This window comes from Pezoporus wallicus, unplaced genomic scaffold, assembly GCF_028554395.1.
Source record: "Pezoporus wallicus isolate ANWC-B61680 ecotype Strahan unplaced genomic scaffold, APGP_CSIRO_Pwel_v1 contig_14689, whole genome shotgun sequence".
Classification (NCBI taxonomy): Eukaryota; Metazoa; Chordata; class Aves; order Psittaciformes; family Psittacidae; genus Pezoporus; species Pezoporus wallicus.
This window is the reverse complement of record NW_026637698.1, coordinates 362,528-385,466: the sequence shown is the minus strand read 5'-3', so window position 1 is coordinate 385,466 and position 22,939 is coordinate 362,528. Positions and strand designations below refer to the sequence as shown.

At 41.9% G+C, this 22,939-nt stretch overlaps 2 protein-coding genes across 2 annotated transcripts; one reads left to right on the top strand and one right to left on the bottom strand.

Moving 5' to 3' along the window:
* Positions 1 to 6,783: 6,783 nt before the first annotated feature.
* B3GALT6 (beta-1,3-galactosyltransferase 6) lies at positions 6,784 to 8,182 on the bottom strand. Its single transcript, XM_057407242.1, has one exon. It carries the CDS (start codon positions 8,111 to 8,113, stop codon positions 7,070 to 7,072), a length of 1,044 nt encoding a protein of 347 aa, XP_057263225.1. The 5' UTR covers positions 8,114 to 8,182; the 3' UTR covers positions 6,784 to 7,069.
* Positions 8,183 to 9,378: 1,196 nt separating this feature from the next.
* SDF4 (stromal cell derived factor 4) lies at positions 9,379 to 22,638 on the top strand. The gene is made up of 7 exons (XM_057407241.1): positions 9,379 to 9,613; positions 10,330 to 10,698; positions 15,535 to 15,671; positions 16,131 to 16,244; positions 18,375 to 18,533; positions 19,611 to 19,786; positions 21,291 to 22,638. The coding sequence occupies exons 2-7, from the start codon at positions 10,391 to 10,393 to the stop codon at positions 21,465 to 21,467; spliced, it is 1,071 nt and encodes a 356-aa protein (XP_057263224.1). The 5' UTR covers positions 9,379 to 9,613; positions 10,330 to 10,390; the 3' UTR covers positions 21,468 to 22,638.
* The last annotated feature ends 301 nt before the right edge of the window (positions 22,639 to 22,939 follow it).

Below are 22,939 nucleotides of genomic sequence, written 5' to 3'. Positions count from 1 at the left end.
CTGCTAAGATCTGCTGGTCCCCAAGTCTACACAGCGTAGCCAAGGTTACTACTGAGCACAGGTTAGACTGCTGTTCAAGTGTGTTCTTAATGTTTGAATACAGTATTTGTAACTGACGGGATTTAACTTGATTTACCTTTGGACTTACTATTTCGGTACAAGAGTTCCCATGTATTCTTTGGCAATCTAGTGCTTTATGACTTTCAACTAGAGCTCAATACCACTGCTGCTGGAATGAGGTGAGTGTGGAATTCTGAATTTAATCATGGCCTGTGGGCCAAGATGCAAGTGTGGAATCCAAACCCCCCATTCTTTGTGGTCACTTGGCTTGCCTTAAAAATTCCAGAGCATTGAAATACTTCCTTGTTACGGTTTCTGTAGACAAAGAATTTCAGACTTGCACTTCTCAAAATGAACAGGCACGTGTTTACTTAGCAATGCATCTATAAATGAGTCACAAATCTTACTATTTGGCTTGCCATGGTTCTGAATTATACCGTGTACGTAAAATACCTGTTACTCTGAATGAGCAACCTACTGCCTGCATCTCCAGAGCTCTCTTTCAAGGGAATGCTACTCTGGACTCTTCCCTTCACTTGCACTACTTGGATGTGGCTTCCCAGGTATGCCAAATCTCCTGCCTTCTGCAGAAGGAGTGTCAGGTATGATACCTGGGCTTGTGCTCCTCAGAGGCTTCCACACTGTGGAAAAATACAGATCACAAGCTGCTTAAGATGTGCCAATTTTAGAAGCTTGATGCATCGTTACTGTGAATTGCTAAGTATGTAGATCCTGAGATCATAGAATGGTTTGGGTTGGAAGGGACCTTAAAGCTCATCTAGTTCCAGCCTCTCCCACGTGTCAGAGGTGACTGTGATATTTTGAGATCATAGCACTAAAAGGGAGAATTAGTTTGTTTTCTGGTCGGAGTGCACTTTACTACAGACATCTCCAAGAAAAATCACAACAGGTAATTGAAGAACTGCTGGTGAGAACCAGAACGCTTCTGATGCAAAGTAATAACTTGCTCTTGCTCAGTGCCATCTTGTGCTCCTGGGTTCAAACAGATCAGTTTGTTTAGCTAAAACCAGAGGTGTTTATCTGGGCTGGAGCCCAAAATATGCTTCCAAGAGTTTGGCAGAAGCAGCAAGAACACACATTAAAGAGAATGGACTACCTACTTAACCAGCAGAAAGCTAGCGCTGTTCAAACTGCCTGAAGTGTTGACATGATTTGAGCAGATGTTACATTGAAAATATTTTCAGTTCTCTGTCAGAATATTGCTAGTATTTGGGGTTTTTGTTTTACATCAAATGGGACTATAGCCAATGGTGTTAATGGATGTCCAACTGCTTAAAATACTTCTTGGCTAAGACCAGAATCAATGTGCTTTTTAGCTAGAGAAACCCTTTTTCTGAGTGCATTAGAATTTAAGTCATGCCTCTGTACTGCAACTAATGTAAAATCTGGATGATCAGGCACATTTATTTCTGTGTATATGTGACCATGGCATCACTTCTGGGCCAGCAGCTTCTGCAGGGCTCTGGCATGCTGATTCATCATTATTACTGACCTCGACTGAAGCATTTTTGGGCAGTTGCTTAAGACGGAGCCAATGCTCTGTGCCTCCCAGTGGCATAACAAACCGAAAATAACCACACTTGTCTCTTTTCCTACACAGCACAAGCCATCACCTATACAGCAAAAGTCGTTTATTAAAACTCACAGCACACATCCTTTAGCCAATAAAGGCATACATGAAAGGACATAAATACATATACAACACGCTTAGGCAATAACCAAGAGTTTTCATCATCACAGAGAGCTTCAGGTTTCGGGGAGTTTATTTCCTATAGAAATGCTCAGCAAACAAGCTGTGTGCCACACTCCACCCCCAAATGGGAAAGTTGTGGCTGCAAAACATGTGCAATTTCATTCAACTGCTTAAAACATACTCAGCACAGTACCCCACGCTACTTCTGGTTCATAAAGGCACACGGATGTAGTATCCTTCAGCTGCAAACAGGCTACAAGTAGCAAATGAATCTGTTCCCAAGTTTTACTAGACATTAACTAAGTAGTAATAGAAAGAAATAACTGGTGTATTATGTTGGCATAAAGTAGTTCCAGTTCCAAGATAAAAGCATCTTACACAAGTCAATTTGTAGCAACGGGCAGTGCATTCAGTAGTGAAGGTGTTGACATCTTGTCAAGCACACAGCAATATCAAAACCATATTTTGACTCTGATGCTGGAGCTGAGCTGAACAGAAACTATTAGAAAAGCAAGTCTTAAATGGCTTTCCCATGCTGCTGGGCTTTTATTTTATGGCCCTCAAAATACTGGCGTTAACAGGTATGAAATACAAACTGAAATGCTCAAAAATGAGGCATTTCAGCTCCAGAAAGTGGAATGTTTGTTAAAAGTATGACACACAGAAGCTGTATTTTAGCAAACTTACAATGAACAAGGCTAGACATTCAGAAAGGAAAGTGTTTGCTTACAGGAATAGTCATTTCTAAGTTGGGTTTGTTTTTTAAGTCTTTAGCTGACCATAGGAATTCTTGGAAGCTTGAGGGTTTAAGTGGAACTGTTTGTCTATTTACTATGGCAATTCATGGTTTAGCTGCTTATTTTTACACACATAACATTAAAATCACTGGGAAATAAAATCAACTTTCTAGTTGAGTTTATGCCATTGTCAGCTCTAAATATTCCAGCATCAAGTCTCTTAGATATGATCACATGTCATGAACCATTAACTTCTCTATTGTACCTACCAGCTTTGTAGAATGAGTCTGTAATGGTAACAAAAGGCTTAGGTGTGTCACAGATCAACTCAGTGGTAGCCCTGAAGGGATGCCAACACAGGCAACTGTTTCAAGTCTATATAAGGTTAACTTATAACATGTAACACATTAACCTCTAGAAAAGCCAAAGTGATAATTTTCCCCATATTAATATTAAAAACGCAAAGTATTTCTGAAGAAAAAACTTGGAAACCGGAAAAAATACTATTTAAAGAAATAATAAGCCCAACATATCACTAACCTCTTGCCACTGAGAATGGCTACAAGAAAAAAGGTAAATCTGTTCCTGGATAACCTTGTTTCACTAAGGCCAACAAGACAACTTTCCAAGCTAATATAGCTGCTATAAAGACCAAACCCTGCTTATTTCTCAGCAGCATTAAAACATCTTTTTAGATGCTGCGCTCACTGAAGTCAGACTCCTCCTTCTGACTTTCAAGAGAGATAAAGATAGTTTTCAAGTATAAAAACATCACATATTAAACTTCTGAGATGCTATCATGGAATCTAGTACTGAGCAGGTATGAACACAGCCTTTAATTACTACATTTAAAACACTATATATATGTAGTTCAGAATGTGCTTCAGATTTTGCTTTAGGCAAAATGGGCTCAGAAATGAAGTTTGGACTGAAACCTTGTTTTCAAACATTAGTGAATCACTCATGCAATGCAGATGTTTCTTCATTACGCAAAATAACACTCACAGGTCTTTCACATGCAAATACTTGCTAGTAAAATATGTATAAAATAATAATACTGTAGTAGTTACTGTTTTTCAGGGTTTTCCCACAGAACATGTGGGGTGTCTGCTCTCTTCCAAACGTTTCAACTTATTTTTAACATAGGAAAAAAGTCTAAAAACTTTTTACTTTTTTCAGTTGAGTGGGATTGAAATCTAAGTGCTTTATTTGTAGAAAGGGAGGTGTTTTCCACATTAATGTTTTGCAACTCTTTGTAAGAGGAAATAGTGACAGGACAAGGGGAGTGGCTTTAAGCTGCCCGAGGGGAGACTGAGATGAGCTCTTAGGCAGAAGCTCTTCCCTGTGAGGGTGCTGAGGGGCTGGCACAGGGTGCCCAGAGAAGCTGTGGCTGCCCCATCCTTGGCAGTTTGTGGTGCCTCCCACCAAGCTTGGGGTGGAAGAGCAAATCCACCAAATCTGGTTCAATCCACTTGCTCCTGATCTCCTCCAAAGCTTGTAGAAATTGATGGAGACTGATAATTAAAGGTTATCAGGGAAGGGCCATGAAGATGATACGAGGGGTGGAGCTCTGGAGCCAGGCTGAGAGAGCTGGGGTGGGTCAGCCTGGAGAAGGCTCCTTTAAGGGGAGACCTTAGAGCAGCTCCAGTGCCTAAAGGGGCTACAGGAAACCCGGAGAGGGGCTTTGGACAAGGGATGTAGGGACAGGGCAAGGGGGAATGGCTTTAACCTGGCAGAGGGGAGACTGAGATGAGCTCTTAGGCAGAAGCTCTTCCCTGTGAGGGTGCTGAGGCGCTGGCACAGGGTGCCCAGAGAAGCTGTGGCTGCCCCATCCCTGGCAGTGTTCAAGGCCAGGTTGGACACAGGGGCTTGGAGCAACCTGGTCCAATGGAAGGGGTCCCTGCCCGTGGCAGGGATTGGAACTATTTGAGCTCTAAGCTCCCTTCCAACACAAACCATTCCATGAGTTTAGGGCTCTACAGTTAGAGCAAAACATGGGTAACCTTAAACAGAAAATGGTATAACACAGACACAGCTGTGTCAGACCAAAATGTAAGAGTGGTCCCCATCACTTAAGCTGGGGAAGCAATATGCTGTGCTGCTGTTAAGATCAGCTATGTATTTTAGGGTGCACACCAGTTCTGATGCAAGAGGATTTCTTAACTAGTAGGTATTTATATGCACAGTGTTTTCCATGGGGTCAAATATCAGCTGGAGATCCAGCACTTCTCTCCCATTAATTCTGCTAGCTATGAAAACCACTATTTCTCTGAGTGAAGATGGGAGTTGTGGGTTGGGGGAGTCAAAGTCAACAATGTAAACAGCTTCTGTGAGCACAGTTCTTGATGGAAATGGAGAAATGATACACTCCACTAGCTCCAGAGACATGCAGCAGATTCTGATCTGCAGTTCAGATCCCAGTACTTTAAATAATGGCTTGTACACCAATAAATTCAAGCACTGCTTGATATGTAAAACCCCTGGATGTAACAGTACCTCCTTAAATTTAAAATTACGTCTATCTATTCTATTTTTCCTATACAGAATACATTTTCAATAATTATAAATAAATACTCACAAGCATTTAATCACATATATACACACACAATACTAGTGAACCCCAAATGGCAAATAGGTATTTTGTTCTTAATGCTAAAAATCAATTGAAGTTTCCTGTAATCTTGTTAAATTCTTGTTTTGGAATAGCATACCTTGCTGCAAAGCACATCTGCTTAGCTCAGTACATAAGCATGCATTAGAATGGACACATGCTAAAATAACTTACTTTTTCTTCGGTATCTTGTTTTGGAAGGAAGTCAAAGAATCATTCCAATTTTCAACATAGACAATTATCCTCTGCAGAAAACTTTCCTTAATTGTCAATAATTGGATTATACCAAGAGAAGAGTAACAAACCCCCCTCATACTTGATTCCTTTGGTATGAGTTGCTAACTTGCTAATTTGTTAGAAAGATATTAGCACCCTTTTCCTTTTAATTATTCTGCAGTTAGTGTCCTCCTGCAGACACTGACCTTGGGGGAGGAGGAAATGGAATTGTGTCAAAGTGCAGTGTGCAACAAACAGTAAAACTGATCATTAAGAATGCCCTTAAGGCATAAAAGTGAAAACTCTGCTTACACTGAAAGATCTGATGCTGACAAAGGTTACTGGAAGTCAGTTGCTCTGTACTAGTGCTGAGAAAGAAAGGATTTCTGTGTATTGGAACACCTGCCTTTCAAAAGTGTTTGAATGATAAACAGGGTTTGAAGATAAGTAACATGGTGAGATTGTGTGATTGTCCTGTCTGCATTTACTGTCCAGCTCTGTCAGTACAAGAATTACTTGTAGCGTAGACAGGACTAAGGGTCATGATCCCACTTATTGATGAGTCAATTGAGCACTTAGACCTTGTGTGCTATTATTTTTAGTTCCACTAAAAGTTCTGTTGGAGAGAAGGAGGGAATTCATAGAGTTGAGCTTTGAGCATCTACAGGTGACTGTTGCTGGTGCTGTTGGATTATTTTCCTTAGATTGCAATGTATCTCCCAAAAAGAGAGACAAGGCTCTCCCCAAACAGGAATTTGGGTGGTGGGGGAACCAATTTCTCTTGACTACACTCAGAGTTTACTTTCTTAGCTGAAGTACCCACAGCTTCCACCGATCTAATCCTGCTAATTTACACTTTACAGTGTCTGACCTTGTAGTCAGCAGTGAGATTACTTACTGGTGGGAGAGGAAATGTTTCTTCATATACAGGAGGATAAGCAAAAAAACACCTATGCCTAACAAGGCTAGCTTCATAGCCTAATTATTTGCCCCCAAAATGAGATAATATGTTCTATATCTGCCAAATACCGTAAGTCATCCACCTTCTTAAATATTGACTTACCCTGTAGCTGCCAGGTAATTTATATACATTATTTCTTTAAAACAACAAAAAGCTTAAAGACAAGTTATACAGGTCTAATAATGCCATTCTTGTAAACTGGAGCACTGGCCAGAGAAAGAGGCTTTCTCCCTCCCCTAACACAAATATCCTCCATAAAACTGTTCCCTTCACTTGACTGCTTGTGTCAATAACCAGCCACCTGCTCCCACTGGCATTAGCAGCTGATTTGCAGCCCCACTAGAACCTTCAAACCTTGCCAAGCTGCCACTTTTCCTTGCCAAGAAATAAACAGCAGATGCTAGTTTGATAATCTTATAGCCAGCAAAAAGGCCAGTCATGCTCTTTAACAAATAAATTTTCCAGCGACTTTTCATTGAAGTTATCCCCCCCCCAAACTTTCTGTACTATCCAAATTTTGCAACCTGTTACTTGCCTTCAATCCTGTCATCTGAGCCTTTCCATGCTTTTTGTCATCTATTTCTTTTTTTCTTTTAAGCATCTCTGCATCATCCCACATCAGTAGCTCTTAGGAGTTTCAGGGTTTCATTGATTGTGACATAATGAAACGTGCAAAATCTTTAGAGTAATCTTTAAGCCCTAGTTACTGGGATTCTCCCCAACAGTGACCAAGAGTCCACCACCATTCTGCCTTCTCCTTCCTCAGCCTTTCAAGGGATGCCATCCTTCCTTTGGCAACACTGTGAAGGAGGCACTCCCCAGTCATACATGTAGGAAAGCCTGAGCTTAACCTCCTCCTTACAGAGCTTTCCTTCTTTAGCCAGGGTCTGGTGCTTTTCCAGCATGTCCTCAATGCTTTGCTTATGAGTTACTATATACTTATTGTTGCAACCTCGTGACTTATACTCAGTGTCAAAGCGAGGGTCGTGCACTCTCTTCACGTCAATGGGAGCCAGCCACACGCCCAGGGAGACATCTTCACTCTGCCACATGTTCAGGTAGTCCCTACTAATACGCAAGTAGTGCACCAGATCGGCAGAAATCACGTAACCACCACCCAGAGCATAGGGTAGGTAGTAGTCACAGAGCACCCAGGCACTCTCCTTCCATTTGCCACCAGATTTCACTCGACCGCGGCCGGAAAAGAAGCCCCAGTAGAGACGACGTGGCTCCTTGGCTCTCAGCTCTTCCACGAGCACATCCAAGCGGACAAAGGTATCGTCATCGGCCTTTAGGGCAAACTGAAAGTCCAGGTGCAGATCCAGCCACACATACGTGGCCAGGACTTTAGCAGTCAGGTTCTCGTAGGAATCCCGCAGCTCCGGCAGGAGGAGGAGGTCTCTGTGCCGGCTCTGCTCCAGCTCCAGGCTACGGAGCTCCTCTGCCCCGAGCCCCGCTGTGCCGATGACGAAGCGGCTCCAGACATCATCGTGAGGTGGGCGCCCTGTGCCCGAGAGCCACGTGCTGCGGATGATGCTGCGCCGCTCGCTGTACTTGGGGCCACTGGTGATGAGCACGGCCACGAAGGCGGTCTCCTGAGGGGAGGGCGGCGGGGCTGCGGGGGGGTGCGGTCCCCGGGCACCCCGCGGAGGCAGGGCCGCGGGCTGGTTGTGCGGGAGCCCGCGGGGGGCTGCCAGAGGACGGAGGCCCTCGGAGGTGCACTTGGCCAGGTAGAGCAGGACCACGGCGAAGAGCGAGAGCCCACCTAGGCCTAGGGCCGTCTTGTGGCGGCACAGCAGCCGCAGCGGCTTCATGGCCGCGGGACCTCGACCTCCCTTCCAGGCCCCTTCACCAAGGTTTAGGCGGGAACGGCAGAAGGCCGAGCCGCGTACGGCCGCCGAGAGGGGACAAGCTTCCTGCGGGAAGCCTCACCGCGCTTCGCCGTGCCTCAGAGGTGGTTTCATGCCTCCGGCCTGCTTCTCCTCGGGAAAGCGCCGGGACAGGACCAGTTCGGCTCCCGCGTACCTGCTGGGCCTCCCGCCGGGGCTCGCTGTGTGCAGCCGCCGCTGCCGCTCCGCTCGCCGCTGGCCTTGTACGGGAAGGAGCAGGAGGCGTGGCCGCGCCCCGCACCACCTGACCGTAGACAGCGGCGCCTTGCGGCGGCCATCTTGGAGCAGGGCATGTGAAGCCAAGGCGGTGCCATTGTGGCTCCGGGCGCGCTGTGGAAGGCAGGGGAGCAAAGGTGGTTACCCTGTGGTGCGTGGCGGTTGCTCGTCCTTGTGGCACAGTTAGCACGTAGTCTTGTGAAAGGAGCTGCGTGTTAGGTAACGTCCTGATTCCATAAGGACTGCCAATACCGCATTATGTAGAGAAAACAGTAATTTAAGGGCTCCCAAGGAAAATAGGTGGGAAATAAGCGCAAAGCTGGAGATGGACGTATGGCCAGGGAAAAGCGTCCTGACAGGGAATTATAACGCCTGGAGTTCTGCTTTATTGTTAACTGAGGTAAAAAGGAGCACGGTTTGCTGAGGTAGCTTTGGAGAGGCTGTCTTCAGCACTGGAGCAGGTCCAGAGAAGGGCAACAAAGCTGGTGAAGGGCCTGGAGCACAACGATGAGGAGCGGCTGAGGGAATTGGGGAGTTTAGGCTGGAGAAGGCTCAGGGAGGATCTTACTGCTTTCCTCAACTGCCTGAAAGGAGGTTGTAGTGACGTGAGGTTGGTCTTTTCTCTCCAGTAACAAGTAATAGACGAGAAAAAATGGCTTCAAGCTGCACCAGGGGAGGTTTAGATGGAGCTGAGGAACAATTCCTTCCCCAAAGGGTGCTCAGGGCAGTGCTGGAGTCACTGACCCTCAAGTGTTCACACACTGTGTAGACGAGGTCCTCAGTGCCATGGGTTAGCGGTGGCCTTGGCAGTGCTGCAAACGGTTGGGCTTGATGATCTCCAAGGTCTTTTCCAACCCATTTGGTTCCATGTGAGGAAGGACGTTCAGCTCTTCAGCACTGAGCGAGTTCTGCCCGCTCTCCTCACCGGGCCCGCCGTGAAGGAAAATGGCGGCTGCCTCACCTCAGGGCGCTTTCTGCCCTGCTCCAAGATGGCCGCTGGCCGCCCCTCACGCACGCGCGGCGTCCTGACGCAGTTCCCGCGCAGCGCCCTCGCCCCCCTCCCGCTCCCTCAGGCCGTGCTCGTCGGGCGGGAGCGGGCTCGGGGTCGTTCCGAGCGGAGCCGCCGGGGCAGCGAGGCCGGGCCCGTTCCGTCTCTCTTCTCGGAGGCTGCTTCCCCCTCCTGCAGGAAAAGGGCACCCGGAGCTCTCGGTGAGTGCGTGCCAGGCTCCCCTTCTCCATCCGTGGCTCCTGCCCGCTGGCCGGGTGGGTTTTCCCTGTCCCGGGGCTGGGCCTCCCGGCTGTGGGGGGTTTGTGCTCCTCAGCGCTCTAACGGGGTCCTGTGTGTGTGTGCGAACTCCTCTGTGGCAGAGGGTTTCAGACGCCGGCAGGCAGGGCATGACAGGTCCGCCCCTTTGGTTGCTTTTTCCTGCCGGCTGTTTCCTGCGTGTTTCCAGCTCCCCTTCTGTGGTGGCTTTTATAACCCTGTGTCTCTCAGACTTTCCAAATTCATGGAATGTTTTGTGTTGGGAGAGAGCTTAAAGCTCATCCAGTTCCAACCCCCTGCCACCTTCCACTAGAGCAGTTTGCTCCAAGCCCCTGTGTCCAACCTGGCCTTGAACAGGGAAGAATTCCTTCCTAATGTTTAATCCACATCTCCCCTCTATCAGTTTAAAGCCCACTTGGCCAATCCCTACAGGCCCTTGTCAAAAGTCCCCCTCCATCTTTCTTGTAGTCCTCTGACAGAGGTTACAGTTGTCCAGGCTGAAAACAAGCACAGTTAATCACTTGTTGCATATTTATTATTTAACAGGCTTTTTAATTCTTTCATAGGAAATGTGTGTATAGATTCTGGATTTTAGAAGTTTTATTAATGATATAATGTTCTGGAGTTGAATTTGCCTCTGCTTTTTCCTTTTTGTTTTTAGATCATTTAATCCATTCAGAGAGATTTAAGCAGCCAATACTTTGAATTAAAAGGAAAAAAAAATGATGTCAAGACAGGCCTTTCTCTGCAGTTTGGGATCTCTGTATTTGTCCCTTCTGTTTGTATTTCTCCTCATGGATGTTTATGCAAGGCCTGCAAATAATTCAGCCCTCAAAGAAAAGCCCGCTGACAGTAAAGATGAGAATGAGATCTTGCCCCCAGATCACTTGAACGGGGTCAAAATGGAGATGGATGGACACCTTAACAAGGAATTTCATCAAGAAGTTTTCCTAGGAAAAGAGATGGAAGAGTTTGAGGAAGACTCAGAACCTAGAAGAAATAGGAAGAAGCTCATGGTCATCTTTTCCAAGTAAGTTTATGTACGTTGCCACGAGCAGTGCAGCCTCTCTCTGATTTCAAGTAAAATTTGCAAGTTTTTCTGTAGTGCTCAAAACCTGTGATGATGAGGGGGAAAGCAGAATACTGTAAGCACTGTGTTCTTGTTACTAAGGTATTACCGTATCTGTGTAAACCGTCCTCAGGAGTGAGAATGGAATGGTATGATAAAACATACTGATATATGGGTAAGAGTGTGGTAAATAAACTAACAGTTGCTTTTGTTCATAAAACTTCCTAGTAGATGCTGAGTGTCTAAAGTGTCAGTGTTTGAATGAAGTACATGAAGGGTAAAAATACTTGTGCCCAACTGCATATACCAAGAATGTGGAAATCCATGTGACAGTTTTCTGTATGAAGCGTTGTTAACATTTAATTCTTTAGAATTTAGAAAAGAGAATGAAGCATGAGAATAGAAAGATTAGTTTTTTCTTTTTGTAGCCTTTTCAAAGCCTGTGTCCATATCTTGGTGTAAAAATACTGAATTCTAGACATTCAAGCATTTTTTCTTTTTTAAAGCGTTTCTTGTGCTAGGTAAGGTTTGTGTGAGCTGATGAACTGTCAGGTGCTTGGAGGTCACTTAAAGTAATGGAATTGGAAATCGAAGTCAGTGCATATTTTAGGCAATAGGTGGCAGAATTTGCTTTGTTTGCCTTTTTGCAATGGAGGATTAATTTTATTAGAACAGTTTCGATTACATCGGTGCTTTTAATGCCCATGATGGTGTGGGGATGCACTTGAATGCAAACTTTTCATTAACAGTGAAAAAATATCAGTTATAACATTGGTGTTCTCCTGAATAAAGTTGGTAAATCAAACAGGCAAACCAGAGTGCCTTTCTCATATAGAGCAGAATCCTTTATTACTGTGTCTGCGCTTCTGACCACTCACTTCATTGGTAGGATATATCCAAAAATTAAGATTGTGCTCAAAAGATTTCATTTTCTTTATTGCTGTATGTTTATTGGAAACACTTAACGGGTGGTTAGTGATTGTCATTCACAAATTGCAAACTCCATTTCTGCCTCTTTGTGATGAAAGAGTCTTAAGCAGCTTAAAAGCAGTTGGATTCAAGATCAACTTCACTCGGATATAATTACATTCCATCAGATGATCAGATTAGAAATGTAGAAGAGCACTCTGAGGAATTCACTTGCTTTCTAGACACACTCTTAAAGGCTGAAAAGAGAAATAGTATGAACGTCTGTGGAAAACTAGTAAGTCTAAATTTGTCTTCACTGATATAGTTTAAATCAGCCTGGAATCTGTGGGTTCTCTATTGTGTTACTGTATGGTGTAGTTTGGCTTGTGAAGGTGGGTGTTGATAGCAGGGGAGGTGGAAGGATATTGAAAGCAATCAGGTGTGTTTATGGTAATGCTGATTTTGCTAAATCAATGGCATTGGGTACTAGGCTTCAGTTTGGTGCTTCTGAGGGTCACAACTTGTAAATTAAATTGCATGTACTGAACAAAACTGATGAAGTGAAGAAGTCTGTAATGTGTGTACTTTCTGACAGAGTGTATTTGTGGTGATGGAGTTACCTCTGTGAGTCTGAAAGTTGCATAGCCTTCTATCAGTTGCATTTTGCTGATGTTTTCAGCTATTGGGTAGCTGTCCTAGTGGCGATTTAAAAATGGAAAGCTCTGTGTTAGCCAAGTGCCTTACCCTGATGGTCGTTCATCAGGACGCAGGCTTAAATAGCCTTCTGCTTGCTCCTGTGGTGTACAGAGGCTTTTTGGTTTTCATTCCCCTTGTTTAAAAGTCATAAACTTAGTCTTTCCTAAAGCAGAACTCCTGAATCCCCCAGTGCTTGTAAGTGTAGCTCTGATAGACTCCACAGCTGGGACTCTTTGTCTTTGGACTACAAGGGGAGAGTGGTTTGGGTAATATCCATGCCCCCTTTCTTAATTTCAGTTTGCCTTGTAGTCTGCCACAGCATTTATTTCTACTGGTATTCATTCTGTCTGTGGTGGGAAGGTGCTGGTAATGACAGCCAATGTTGGACAATAGCAGGTAGAATAAAGAATGAAGTGACATTTTAAGTATTCCCGTTTTAATATCTTTGGTTTAGATTACAGATTTGTGTTAATCAGTTAAAAACCTGTTTATGCTTTATGCCATTGGAAGCTTTTAAGTGACGGGTGCATCCTGATTTGTGTTTTTCCTAACCCACACATTTAAATGTACATCCAATGCATTTTGCAACCTACCATCTAAAGTAGAGCTTTGCTTTGTTTTCTGTTCTTAAAAAAATCCTGGATCTGTGTTTCATTATTTGGATGAAACAAACCAATTCTAAAGTGATACACATTAGATACTCAAGGAAATAGTTATCGTTAGTCCTCTGGGTAAGAACACTGCCTTCCTGCTCCCCCCAGTATGTTGTAAATTGGCAAGATACCCTTGCTTGGATTCCTCTTGTTTTCTTGATCTTAAATTCTTTCTTACCAGTACTTGTTCTTTGGCCTTTTTTTTTAAGGAGCGTGTTAGAAGGTACCATTCTTTACTCGCATCCTTTGTGTGCTCAGGCCTGTCTGCCTTAGAAAACTGATTGCCCATCTCAGTGTTAAAATCGGTTTTCCATTACTTCCCAGTATGAGATTGTTCAGCCATGTGTAATTATCTAAGCTTGCCATTACTAGTGGAATCGTTTTCAGTAGCCTGTTCTGTATGAGATGGTTACCTGAGGAAGCATGGCCAGTCTTTTGTTTTTATTGCCTTAGGTGGTAACCTCGCAGCAGGACCACATCTGCTATTTCATACAGTCATTTATGACTCTTGGAAGCAGAAGTGCTGTTTATGGCCAGCAGAAGGATTTCAGCTCCCCTTGTACAGTGAATGTCTTTTAGTTCATGAAAATCTGAGTCACTGGAGACTTCTTGTGCTCTCTGGTAGCAGAACAGAGGTATACTTTCATGACCTACAAGAGCAATAAATGGGATGTTTCTTACCTTTGTCCCCAGTTACAATGTCATTTATATGGAAAGTACAGTTAGAGACTAGTGAGTTTGATAGCTTTGATCTAAGGAAACTAGGATGTTAAATGTTGAGGGAGAAATGCTTTGTTTTCTCTGCTCATTTTTGACGATACCTGTTCCATATCACGCTCCACATTTATTCACGTGCACGTGCAGGGTGGTGGGAGTGGAGTGTGGCCATTTTACTGGTCTTGTCATACTGAAAAGTTACTAATAATGAACGTGCTCGTATGTGTGAGGAAAGATGTGATACAATATTTAAACCCACTCTTTCTGTATTTATTCTTAGAGCTAAGTATTGTAGAAGATTAGAGTTATTTGGCTTAAGCTTTTAACATTTAGTTGACATTTAAAAGGAAATCACATTTAATAACTTGAATTTCAATGATAACACTTAAGTACTGCTAAGACAGCAACACAAACAGATAAAAAAGCCAAAGTTAAGCTGTTTTTTTTGTGTGTGTGTTTGGCTTTTTTTTTTTCCCCTCTTCTTTTGTGTGTGTGTTTATGGTGGTTTGTTGTTCTAATTGAACAAGAGTGTTTTTGGTGTGCTCTAAATAGAATCTTGCCTCCTAAGTGTTAGTGATGGCTTTTTGATTTTAAATAATGTATTGTTTCAGAATAAATACTTAATGATATCCTCAGAAAAAAACAAACCTTTGAAGTGGCATGTTATGGTTTTGTGTTTGGTCTTCAACTGTAATTTGTGTATTATTGCATTTTAATGAAATACCCATTAATGGAATTGCTGGTGTGGCAGTGCATCTGAGTACAATAAAGCAGTATTGGTAGTCCATCAAGGAATAAAATGGGTTGTCAGATTGGATGTTTACTGATAATTTAGCTGCGTTTCACCTAAATCCACTGTGCAGGCTGGAAGGGCTTATTCTCACTTGTCTGTATGGACAGGTGAGGGTCCAAGCGGTAGGTGACAAAGCACATGGGAAGCTGCAGATCCAACGTTTTATGTGGGCGGACCAGCGCATGGGTAGCTCGAGTTAGCTCAGGAGTTGACAGTCGTGGTCGGACACTTCCTGATTGCCTAAGCAGCCTTTTTTTCCTACCAGATTTGGATACCCCACATGCCCTTGGTCATCGTGCTTGTAGTATTCATGGTTAAAGCCCTTCCCAAATCTTCGCTCGCAAAGCCAAGCGGTCAGTCAGGTAGAAGAAGTTTAGTTCTGTAGCTCAAAGTATTAAACAGTTTGGAAGTCCTTGCTCTATATTTTCATAGAATCACAGAATACCAGGTTGGAAGGGACCTTAAGGATTGCCTGGTCCATCCTTTCTTGGCAGAAGTACCATTTTGCTTGTTTTTAATGGTTGTGGCAGTTGACACCTAGGCAGGCACAGGGAGGCAGCTCTTGGAAGATAAAGGTAAAAAGGACTTAGAAAGATAAATTGAGGTAATGTTAGAGAAGAAATTTTTCAGTCATGACAGTCTGCAGCAGCTGGCAGTTGGCAGTTCTGAACTAATATGAAATAAACTAATTTGGTGTATTTCTGGTTTCCTGTACTTCAGAAATTTACTGAAAAACCTAATATTGAAATGAGTTAACTTACACCAAAGTGAAGTATGGCTGAATGCTTTTCACTGGGTAGTAACCTAGGTGTTGTAATGACTTAAGTTTAATTACGAAATAAAGGACTAACTTGCTACTTGTACATTCTTTGAAATATAAACACCTTCTCAGAGAGGGTTATAAATACTCTTTTCTATAGCAACCTATATTACTGTTGAATAAAGTATATAAGTTACAATCTAAAAATACATTACATCTTTGTCCCCGTCAGTCTCCAAATCTAATTCTTGTTTGCTGTTCATCTGCAGGGTGGATATAAATAATGATAAAAAGATAGGTGCCAAAGAGATGCAGCGCTGGATCATGGAAAAGACAGATGAACACTTCCAGGAAGCTGTGGAAGAGAATAAAATGCACTTCCGAGCTGTGGACCCTGATGGTGATGGTAAGATGAATGATTTCCTCCATCTCCTGATGATGTCTTCAGTCTCTTGCCAGTAGCCAAACCTGCTCTTCAAATGTGCTGTGACAAAATGCAAGTTCTTTTGGTCTGCATGTAATCATGAGATTTGATCCCTACACAAGACAATAAAGCAAAGAAGTAACGTGCTCCAGTCAGAGTGGTAGTTCTGTATTGTCTGTTGTGTTATTTCACTTGTGGTCATAGGAAATTATGGCTCTGCCAGGGATGGGGTAAGGATGGTGACAAAAATGGCTTATTTTCACAAGGCCTGTGTGGCCTAAAACATAAATTAGGTGATAATTTTCATATTGCCATTCATAAAGCTTAATGTGATGGTTATAGAGGTGAGCCAAAAGAATTTAGCACCTACTATTTTAAGTGATAAGAAAGTTTGTTGTTAAGCATGTGATACTGTGTCTGAGATATGGCTCTTTCTTACAGGCCATGTGTCCTGGGATGAATATAAAATTAAATTTTTGGCAAGCAAAGGCTTTAATGAAAAAGAGATTGCAGAGAAGATCAAAAATAATGAAGAGTTGAAAATAGATGAAGAAAGTAAGTGCAGAGCGTTGGTGTATGTTTTTCTTTTACATTCCTAAAACCTGAGTGTCAAAACTGTTCTTAAAATGAGATTAATGTTTCGTTATTCTGCTTCTTCACAAATACAGACTGTGTAAATCATTACACAGAAACACTAGATTTCTTTCTAACTCAAATCTACCTTAACACTAAAAAAAAATTAATTGCTTAATTGTTACTGCCTGTTTGAATAATTCTCAGGTAGTTACATTTAAGAGTCTGCCAAAATTTGTCAGACCTGTGTTGTCTGTGAACCTTTACATTGTTAATTGAGGAGCTAGGACCCTTCTTGCTCCAAACGAAAGGGACCTGCTATAAAGAATTCTGTTCTAAAATTGAGAAGGGGTGTATGTGCTACCAGTGTTACGTTTAAATAGGTGCGGGCTTAGGCACTGCAGAGCATACTGGAATAGCAGAAGGTTGCCTAGCAGTTATTTCATCTGAGTTTTCTTTATAGAGAATGATTTTTTAGGTTAGTGAGATTGTTTCTTCCTTATTACTTCTGAAACTTTCGATTGAATCTGGCTTGTTATAAACTTGGCAACAAGAAAGTAATCTCTCTGCCTCGCCATCTAAAAGGGTTTTTAAACTTACTGTTAAGTAAAGCACGCAACCTTAGCCTTTCCTTGCAGGAATTAGTCATTTTAAAGTGGGTTATGTTGTTATATTTTCCATTTATCAAAAAGCAACTAAAATGCAAATGGGCCTTTGAGTTTTCTGGCAGGGAAAACACCTGTGCAGCGTATTCTATGGCAGTGTGGTTAACTGCAGTTTACAGGAATGCTCATCAGATTAAAGATTTGCTGATTAAGGGAAATGGGTACATAATCTTCTTTCTACCTAGGTAGCAAGCATTGTTTGGGAAAGTCACATTAGTTGTCTACTGCTTGCTGAGGAGGATAGGCACAACTTGTTTTCATGCTATAATGCAATGTAAAGGTACTTTTGTTTTGGCCCGTATAATAAAAAAGAACAACTTGTGGATCTTAAGGTATGTTCTGAGTCCTGCACAGAAGCATGCTGCAGTTTGGGTGCCAGGGCAAAACTAGGGACACAACTTCATTTAACTTAGGGTTAAATAAAGGTTTCAGTGATGACTGACAGTTGAGTTTCGTTTAAGGCCGAGTAGGAAAGGTAGGCAAAAGGGAGACTGACTTGTGACTTCTAACAGTTGGGGTTGGCTACACTGGAAGACCATAAGCAAGTGATTTGTTTATTGTGGTTACTTATGTCCTTGGCGTAACTAAAACTTGCCTTTTACAAGCTTGCCCTAAGATTCATATTCAGTCTCTGAAGGTTTTCTTCACTCTTCACAACAAAACATTCACTGAAGACTTAACTCTTCATTGCAACTGTATTATTGCAATTAGTAGTGTAAACTCAGCAACCAAGAGCATGCAGGAGCTATTTAAGATAGTTTATTAAAGTAATAAAAAAAGTTTGTATGAAGACTGTAGTCTTTCAGAGTGTTTTTAAGACTTGCGAGCAGCAATTGCTTCAGCTTTGTGTTTGTTAGTGTAGTTTGCAGATACGCAGCGTGTGTTACAGGCAGTATTTTTTCCACTGTGTCATTTAGAAAATGCCTACACCAGAAAAAGAATACCCTGCACACAGGTGTTTTTTCCCTGTTTAGTTATGTTCGGGACCATTAAGTACACATAATGTAGAAAAAATGTAGAAAAAAAAGATGTTTTGTTCAGAAGAAAGGTACTAAGGTACTACTGGTATTCAGGCAGGCAAAAGTTTTCTGTTGGTAATGGGCTTCAAAATATGAAATTAAGAATGGAGAGCAAGTTGGATTATTCATACCTCCTACCAGAACCAGCTAACAGTGCTGGTAGGATGATACTTTTCACTTGATATGCTGAGGTTTGATACTGGTGTAGTTAAATCTTTGCTTTCATCCCTAATTTCAGTTTGGTTATTTGGTTAAAGGACCTTTGCTAGCACAAACTAGACTAAACTAATTGCATTTTGTTTTCCTGCTTTCCCTGGGTGTTGAGCTGGTCATCCTTGCTTAAACAATTCAGTGTCAGAGGAAGTTATATTTGAAGAACTTTAAGTAGATTGAACATGATAGCTTTAATCTTCTTCTTACATTTCTAGCACAGGAAGTTCTAGATAACCTGAAGGATCGGTGGTACCAAGCTGACAACCCACCTCCTGATCTGATGTTGAATGAAGAAGAGTTCTTGTCATTTCTCCATCCAGAGCATAGTAGGGGGATGCTGAAGTTCATGGTGAAAGAAATCATCCGAGATTTAGGTATGCCAACTCTCTTTCTTGAGAGTTGTTTAATTGCAAACCATTTTATTGGGTAGGTGTTAGGTCATTGCACTGTCATGGGTCTATCTGAAATTTTGGCATATCTTAATTGCTCTGTTCTACATGCTTTGTAATGTGGTCAGTAAGAAAAACAAACTGTTAATGCTGTCATCTCTGGAGTTGTCCGTGCCTCTCTCAAGACTAGTCTCTGGATGTTAAAGAACAGCACAATATTTATTGTATATTAGAAAGATACACTGAATACTTCTACAAAGAAGTTCAGCTGATGCTGCATCACTCTGAAGTGCTTCTGCACTGGAGGGTCACTGTAGCAACAGTAGAAAAGGTTTTGTAAGTAGTAACATACTGTAAAATACATTCATGTGAGTGCTCCATGAGGAGGGCAGTTATAGTTTCATATTTCCCCAGCCCAGCAACTGAGCAAGAATTGGGATGTACAGTCCTGAATGTGGAAAGTAATGGTTGAAGTTCCTAAGAAAATAGTATTTTTTTCCTTAAATTCATAAGTATTGGCACTTTTTTTTCCTATTGAGTCACTAGTGATGCTTATTTAAACGGTTAGAACACCTGGAGTAAAGAGAAAGAGAGCTATGACCTTGCTAGTTGTTAGCTTCAAAAATATGAAGACTTTCCAGTGATACTTATGTGAAGCACACAGCCAAACCAACTCCAGTACAGTCATTTGTGAGGGGTAATTTATGTGAATGGTAACACGAGGGGAGACTGGATACAGCTGCAAGAAATGTCTGTTGCGTGGATTGTAGATTAAAAAAGAAAAAGGCTTAACTTGCCGCCTGGTGTGTCCTTCAAATCCAGAAAGCCTCTTATTGATTCGTCTGTTCCTATGTTTTTTAGCCTTCTAAAACATTGTATGTATGCCATAACGCAGAGAAGTTTTGGCTATCCAAAGCTATAAATGGAAACTATTCTCTGCTACAGTCAGGGTTGTGGACTGCTGGAACCAGGCAGACTGTACCAGTGACATCTCAGACAGGAAGGAATTTCTCAGTGGGCATTCAGCAGACACTTTTCACTTCCTCTGTCCTTCTGTTGTAGATCAAGACGGAGATAAGAAACTCACCCTTTCAGAGTTCATTTCATTGCCTGTTGGTACTGTAGAGAACCAGCAAGCTCAAGATATTGATGATGACTGGGTAAAAGACAGGAGAAAGGAATTTGAGGAGGTGATTGATGCTAACCACGATGGTATTGTCACAATGGAAGAGCTGGAGGTAAGTCTTCCTCAAACAGTTCTAGTGCTTATAAAGCCAATAGCAGGATTTTAAATACAGGATTGAAACTGTTTTAGAGAGTATGAAGTCCAAAAATATTTGAATTAACAGTGCAGTGTGTGTGTCTACTATGGATTATAGTATAGTTCTGTAGTGCTTGCAGATAGTGTTATACTTTTTGTTAAAGCAGAGGGGAAGTTTTTGTATCCTAACTGTTATTCACAGGTATGCTTTTAGTTTTTTTTTGTCACAGAGACACTTACATGGGTATGGAGCATATGAAAGCAAGTCACAACCTTCATCAGGTGCCCTGGGTAATGGGCAGTGAGTCATACTTTCAGCTGCAAAAGGAGTAACGGGCAACTTATGTATTAAAGAAAACAACCCCAAAATAAACCATAAAAGCCCCAATGACCAGCAAACCTTGGGGCCCAGGAGCCTAGAAAATAGCAGAGATCTCTTTTAGAGTGTTTTTCAAAACCCTTTCTTCTATTAATTCTGTCTGCAGAAGAGTCTATGAAACAACACAAAATACTTTGCACCCTGTAGTTGTGGCAGTTTTGTGGCCAATGGAAGAGGTTTGTGGTTCACTTCTGGCTTTTTTCCCTTTCTGGCTGCAGGAATATACTTTGAGTAGCAGAATTCATACTGCAGCATAGGCAGGTGAAAGGAGAACCTCTCAAATGTTCATCTTCTCCCTGAGACAGGGTGAATGTTGAAAGTCAAAAGCTCAGGATGCAAATAACGTGGGTATGAACATAGTGGTAGTATGGATAAACAGTTGTTTTGTAACATAGTCAATGTTAAAACCTTTTAATGGATAATTTTCTTCTAAAAATAGCCATTTTAGTGTGAAGTCTTTGTATACGTGTCTGCACATAGACACATGCTCTTACATATGTCACGTCTGGAAAGAACTGAAGATGATCTTAAGTCTTTTACATCATGAGCTAAAAGTGCACTGCTTGGAAACGATTTATCTGTTTCAGGTTAGGTAAAGGAGCAGAATGCTTTGTTTCTGAGACTTGACCTCAGAATGTCTGCCTGTAGGTTTAAAATGAAGCAAGACAGTTTTAAATCCAACATCATTCTAAAAACATATGTAAGAAACAAGAAAATACATCTGTATTGGTCATGCAGATCAGTAGCATGCCACTTTTTCATTTTGAATTGGCATTTCTTCACAAAACCCCACCAGATTTGATAGTTCAGTTTGCAACCAGTACGTCAAAGATATTTTTATTGTAGACTTTGACATAAGCTGTGAGAAAATCTGGATTTCTGTTAGAACAGCCAAGGGAGCAATGAATGGAAAAATAGCAAAGAGAACAGAAGCAAGCCCGTTAAAAAGCTGTGCTACCACTTTTTTCCATGACTTATGTTCACTTTGGGATGGCTTAGTTGGTCTCATAATTGCTGAAGCTTATCTAGAGCTAAGGTTCATCATTCTGATGTGTAGGAACGTGTGCTTAGTCATTGACAATAGTTTTCTTATTTGCTTTAGGAATATATGGATCCTATGAATGAATACAATGCCCTAAATGAAGCGAAGCAAATGATAGCAGTAGCAGATGAAAATCAAAACCATCACTTAGAGCTGGAAGAGATCCTGAAATACAGCGAGTACTTCACAGGCAGCAAGCTTATGGACTATGCACGTAATGTCCATGAGGAGTTCTGATCCTGCTCGCTTTTCCAGAGCTCTGAAGCACTTTCTTGTTTTCAAAAAAATAAAACCACAGGAAAAAAAGGAAAAGAAGTCCAACTCCCAAACAGACAGAAAGTTACTTTGCTGCTATCTGTGTTATATGCCTACAGTGTGTTGTCCTAGACTAAAACATAGTCCGTCCGTACATAAGATCTACAGCACTGTTGCCTTCAGTATGAGGGAAGAAAATGACCGTAAATGATGGGGCGGGTCCTGGACTACATGAGTTCACCCTGGTTTGTACAGTTAATCCCGCTGAAGTTTCAGCTGCTTTTGGTTAATCATGTTTGGTGGAGGCTTAACTATTTAACTCTTCTTGTTGCCCTCATAGCTGCTGATCCATGGAAATCACAAATAACACTGAGAGATGCTGGCTTTCGTAAAGGCAGTTGTGGTTCACATACATGTGTTTTGGCCCTGTGAGAGTATCCATGTGTAGACTGATTTGCTAGGATTTTTCTCAGTGTGTCTCAACCTACTTGTGTATTGTTGAGGATTTAATACTTTTTAATAAGTTCTCTCTCCATTGCTAAACTATTCCTAGGAGCTGTGGGGAAGAACTTACTTTAAATGTTGGAGAGAAGCTCTTCTGCTTCTGGTTGAAAAGGAAAACTGGTTTTATAGTGTGGCAGGATTTGAGTTTGTGACTGCACTGGGAATGTGGGAAAACGGCTTATGTATTTCAAAATCAGATTTCATTCTAAAATGAAGCGATGTGGAAGGTTTCTTTGTGGACTTAAAGACATTGGAGAGAGCAGTAGGATTCCCTTAGGTGTATGGTTACTACTTGACTGGAGTTCATTGTTAAACCTACTAAACTTACTTGCCTCTGTCCAAATGAATGATGCTGATGAACTTGTGTATGATGAAGCTGGCAGAAATACAGGCTTTGCTTTTGAACTGCTCCCGCCAGAGCAATGTACAGTCAGCGCTTGGGAACCTTTTTAATCTGTCTGGTTTTGGGTAGTCTCTGAAAGCATCTTGCAACACAAGGGTCATATCCACTACTGTCTAAAACAGAAAATGTATTTTTACTCTGGTTCCATCTTTACTGTAACAACCCCTCTTTTGGAAGGGTTGCCTGAAAACCAAGTGAGATGTTATATTTGATTAAATTTATTCTCTTAATATAATGTAAATATAAGTATTGCTGTCTGTTTCTGTTTCACTATTCCCTCTCTCTTTTTTTTTATTGGATTTTTTTGGTTATTTTTGTGAAGTGGCTTGTATCAGAGTCTTTTTATATACACTTCTATCTTTTTCTCATTAAATACTTTTCTCTGTGCTTTGGAAATGTTGCTGGGTTTAGGTTTGTCAGTGAATAGGAAAAACTGGAATTCTCCAGAGTACAAAATAAGACTTTTGAAAGAACTGTAAGGTTGGGTAAATGGGATAACTTCAGCTGATAAGCTCATGTTGAAATGAGCTCAGAGCATCTGCCATGT

Coding starts and splice junctions, on each gene's coding strand:
- B3GALT6 (XM_057407242.1), bottom strand. CDS start 8,113: ATGAAGCCGCTGCGGCTGCTGTGCCGCCACAAGACGGCCCTAGGCCTA.
- SDF4 (XM_057407241.1), top strand. CDS start 10,391: ATGATGTCAAGACAGGCCTTTCTCTGCAGTTTGGGATCTCTGTATTTG. Junction 15,672..16,130: donor TGTGGACCCTGATGGTGATG/GTAAGATGAATG, acceptor TCTTTCTTACAG/GCCATGTGTCCTGGGATGAA. Junction 18,534..19,610: donor AGAAATCATCCGAGATTTAG/GTATGCCAACTC, acceptor CTTCTGTTGTAG/ATCAAGACGGAGATAAGAAA.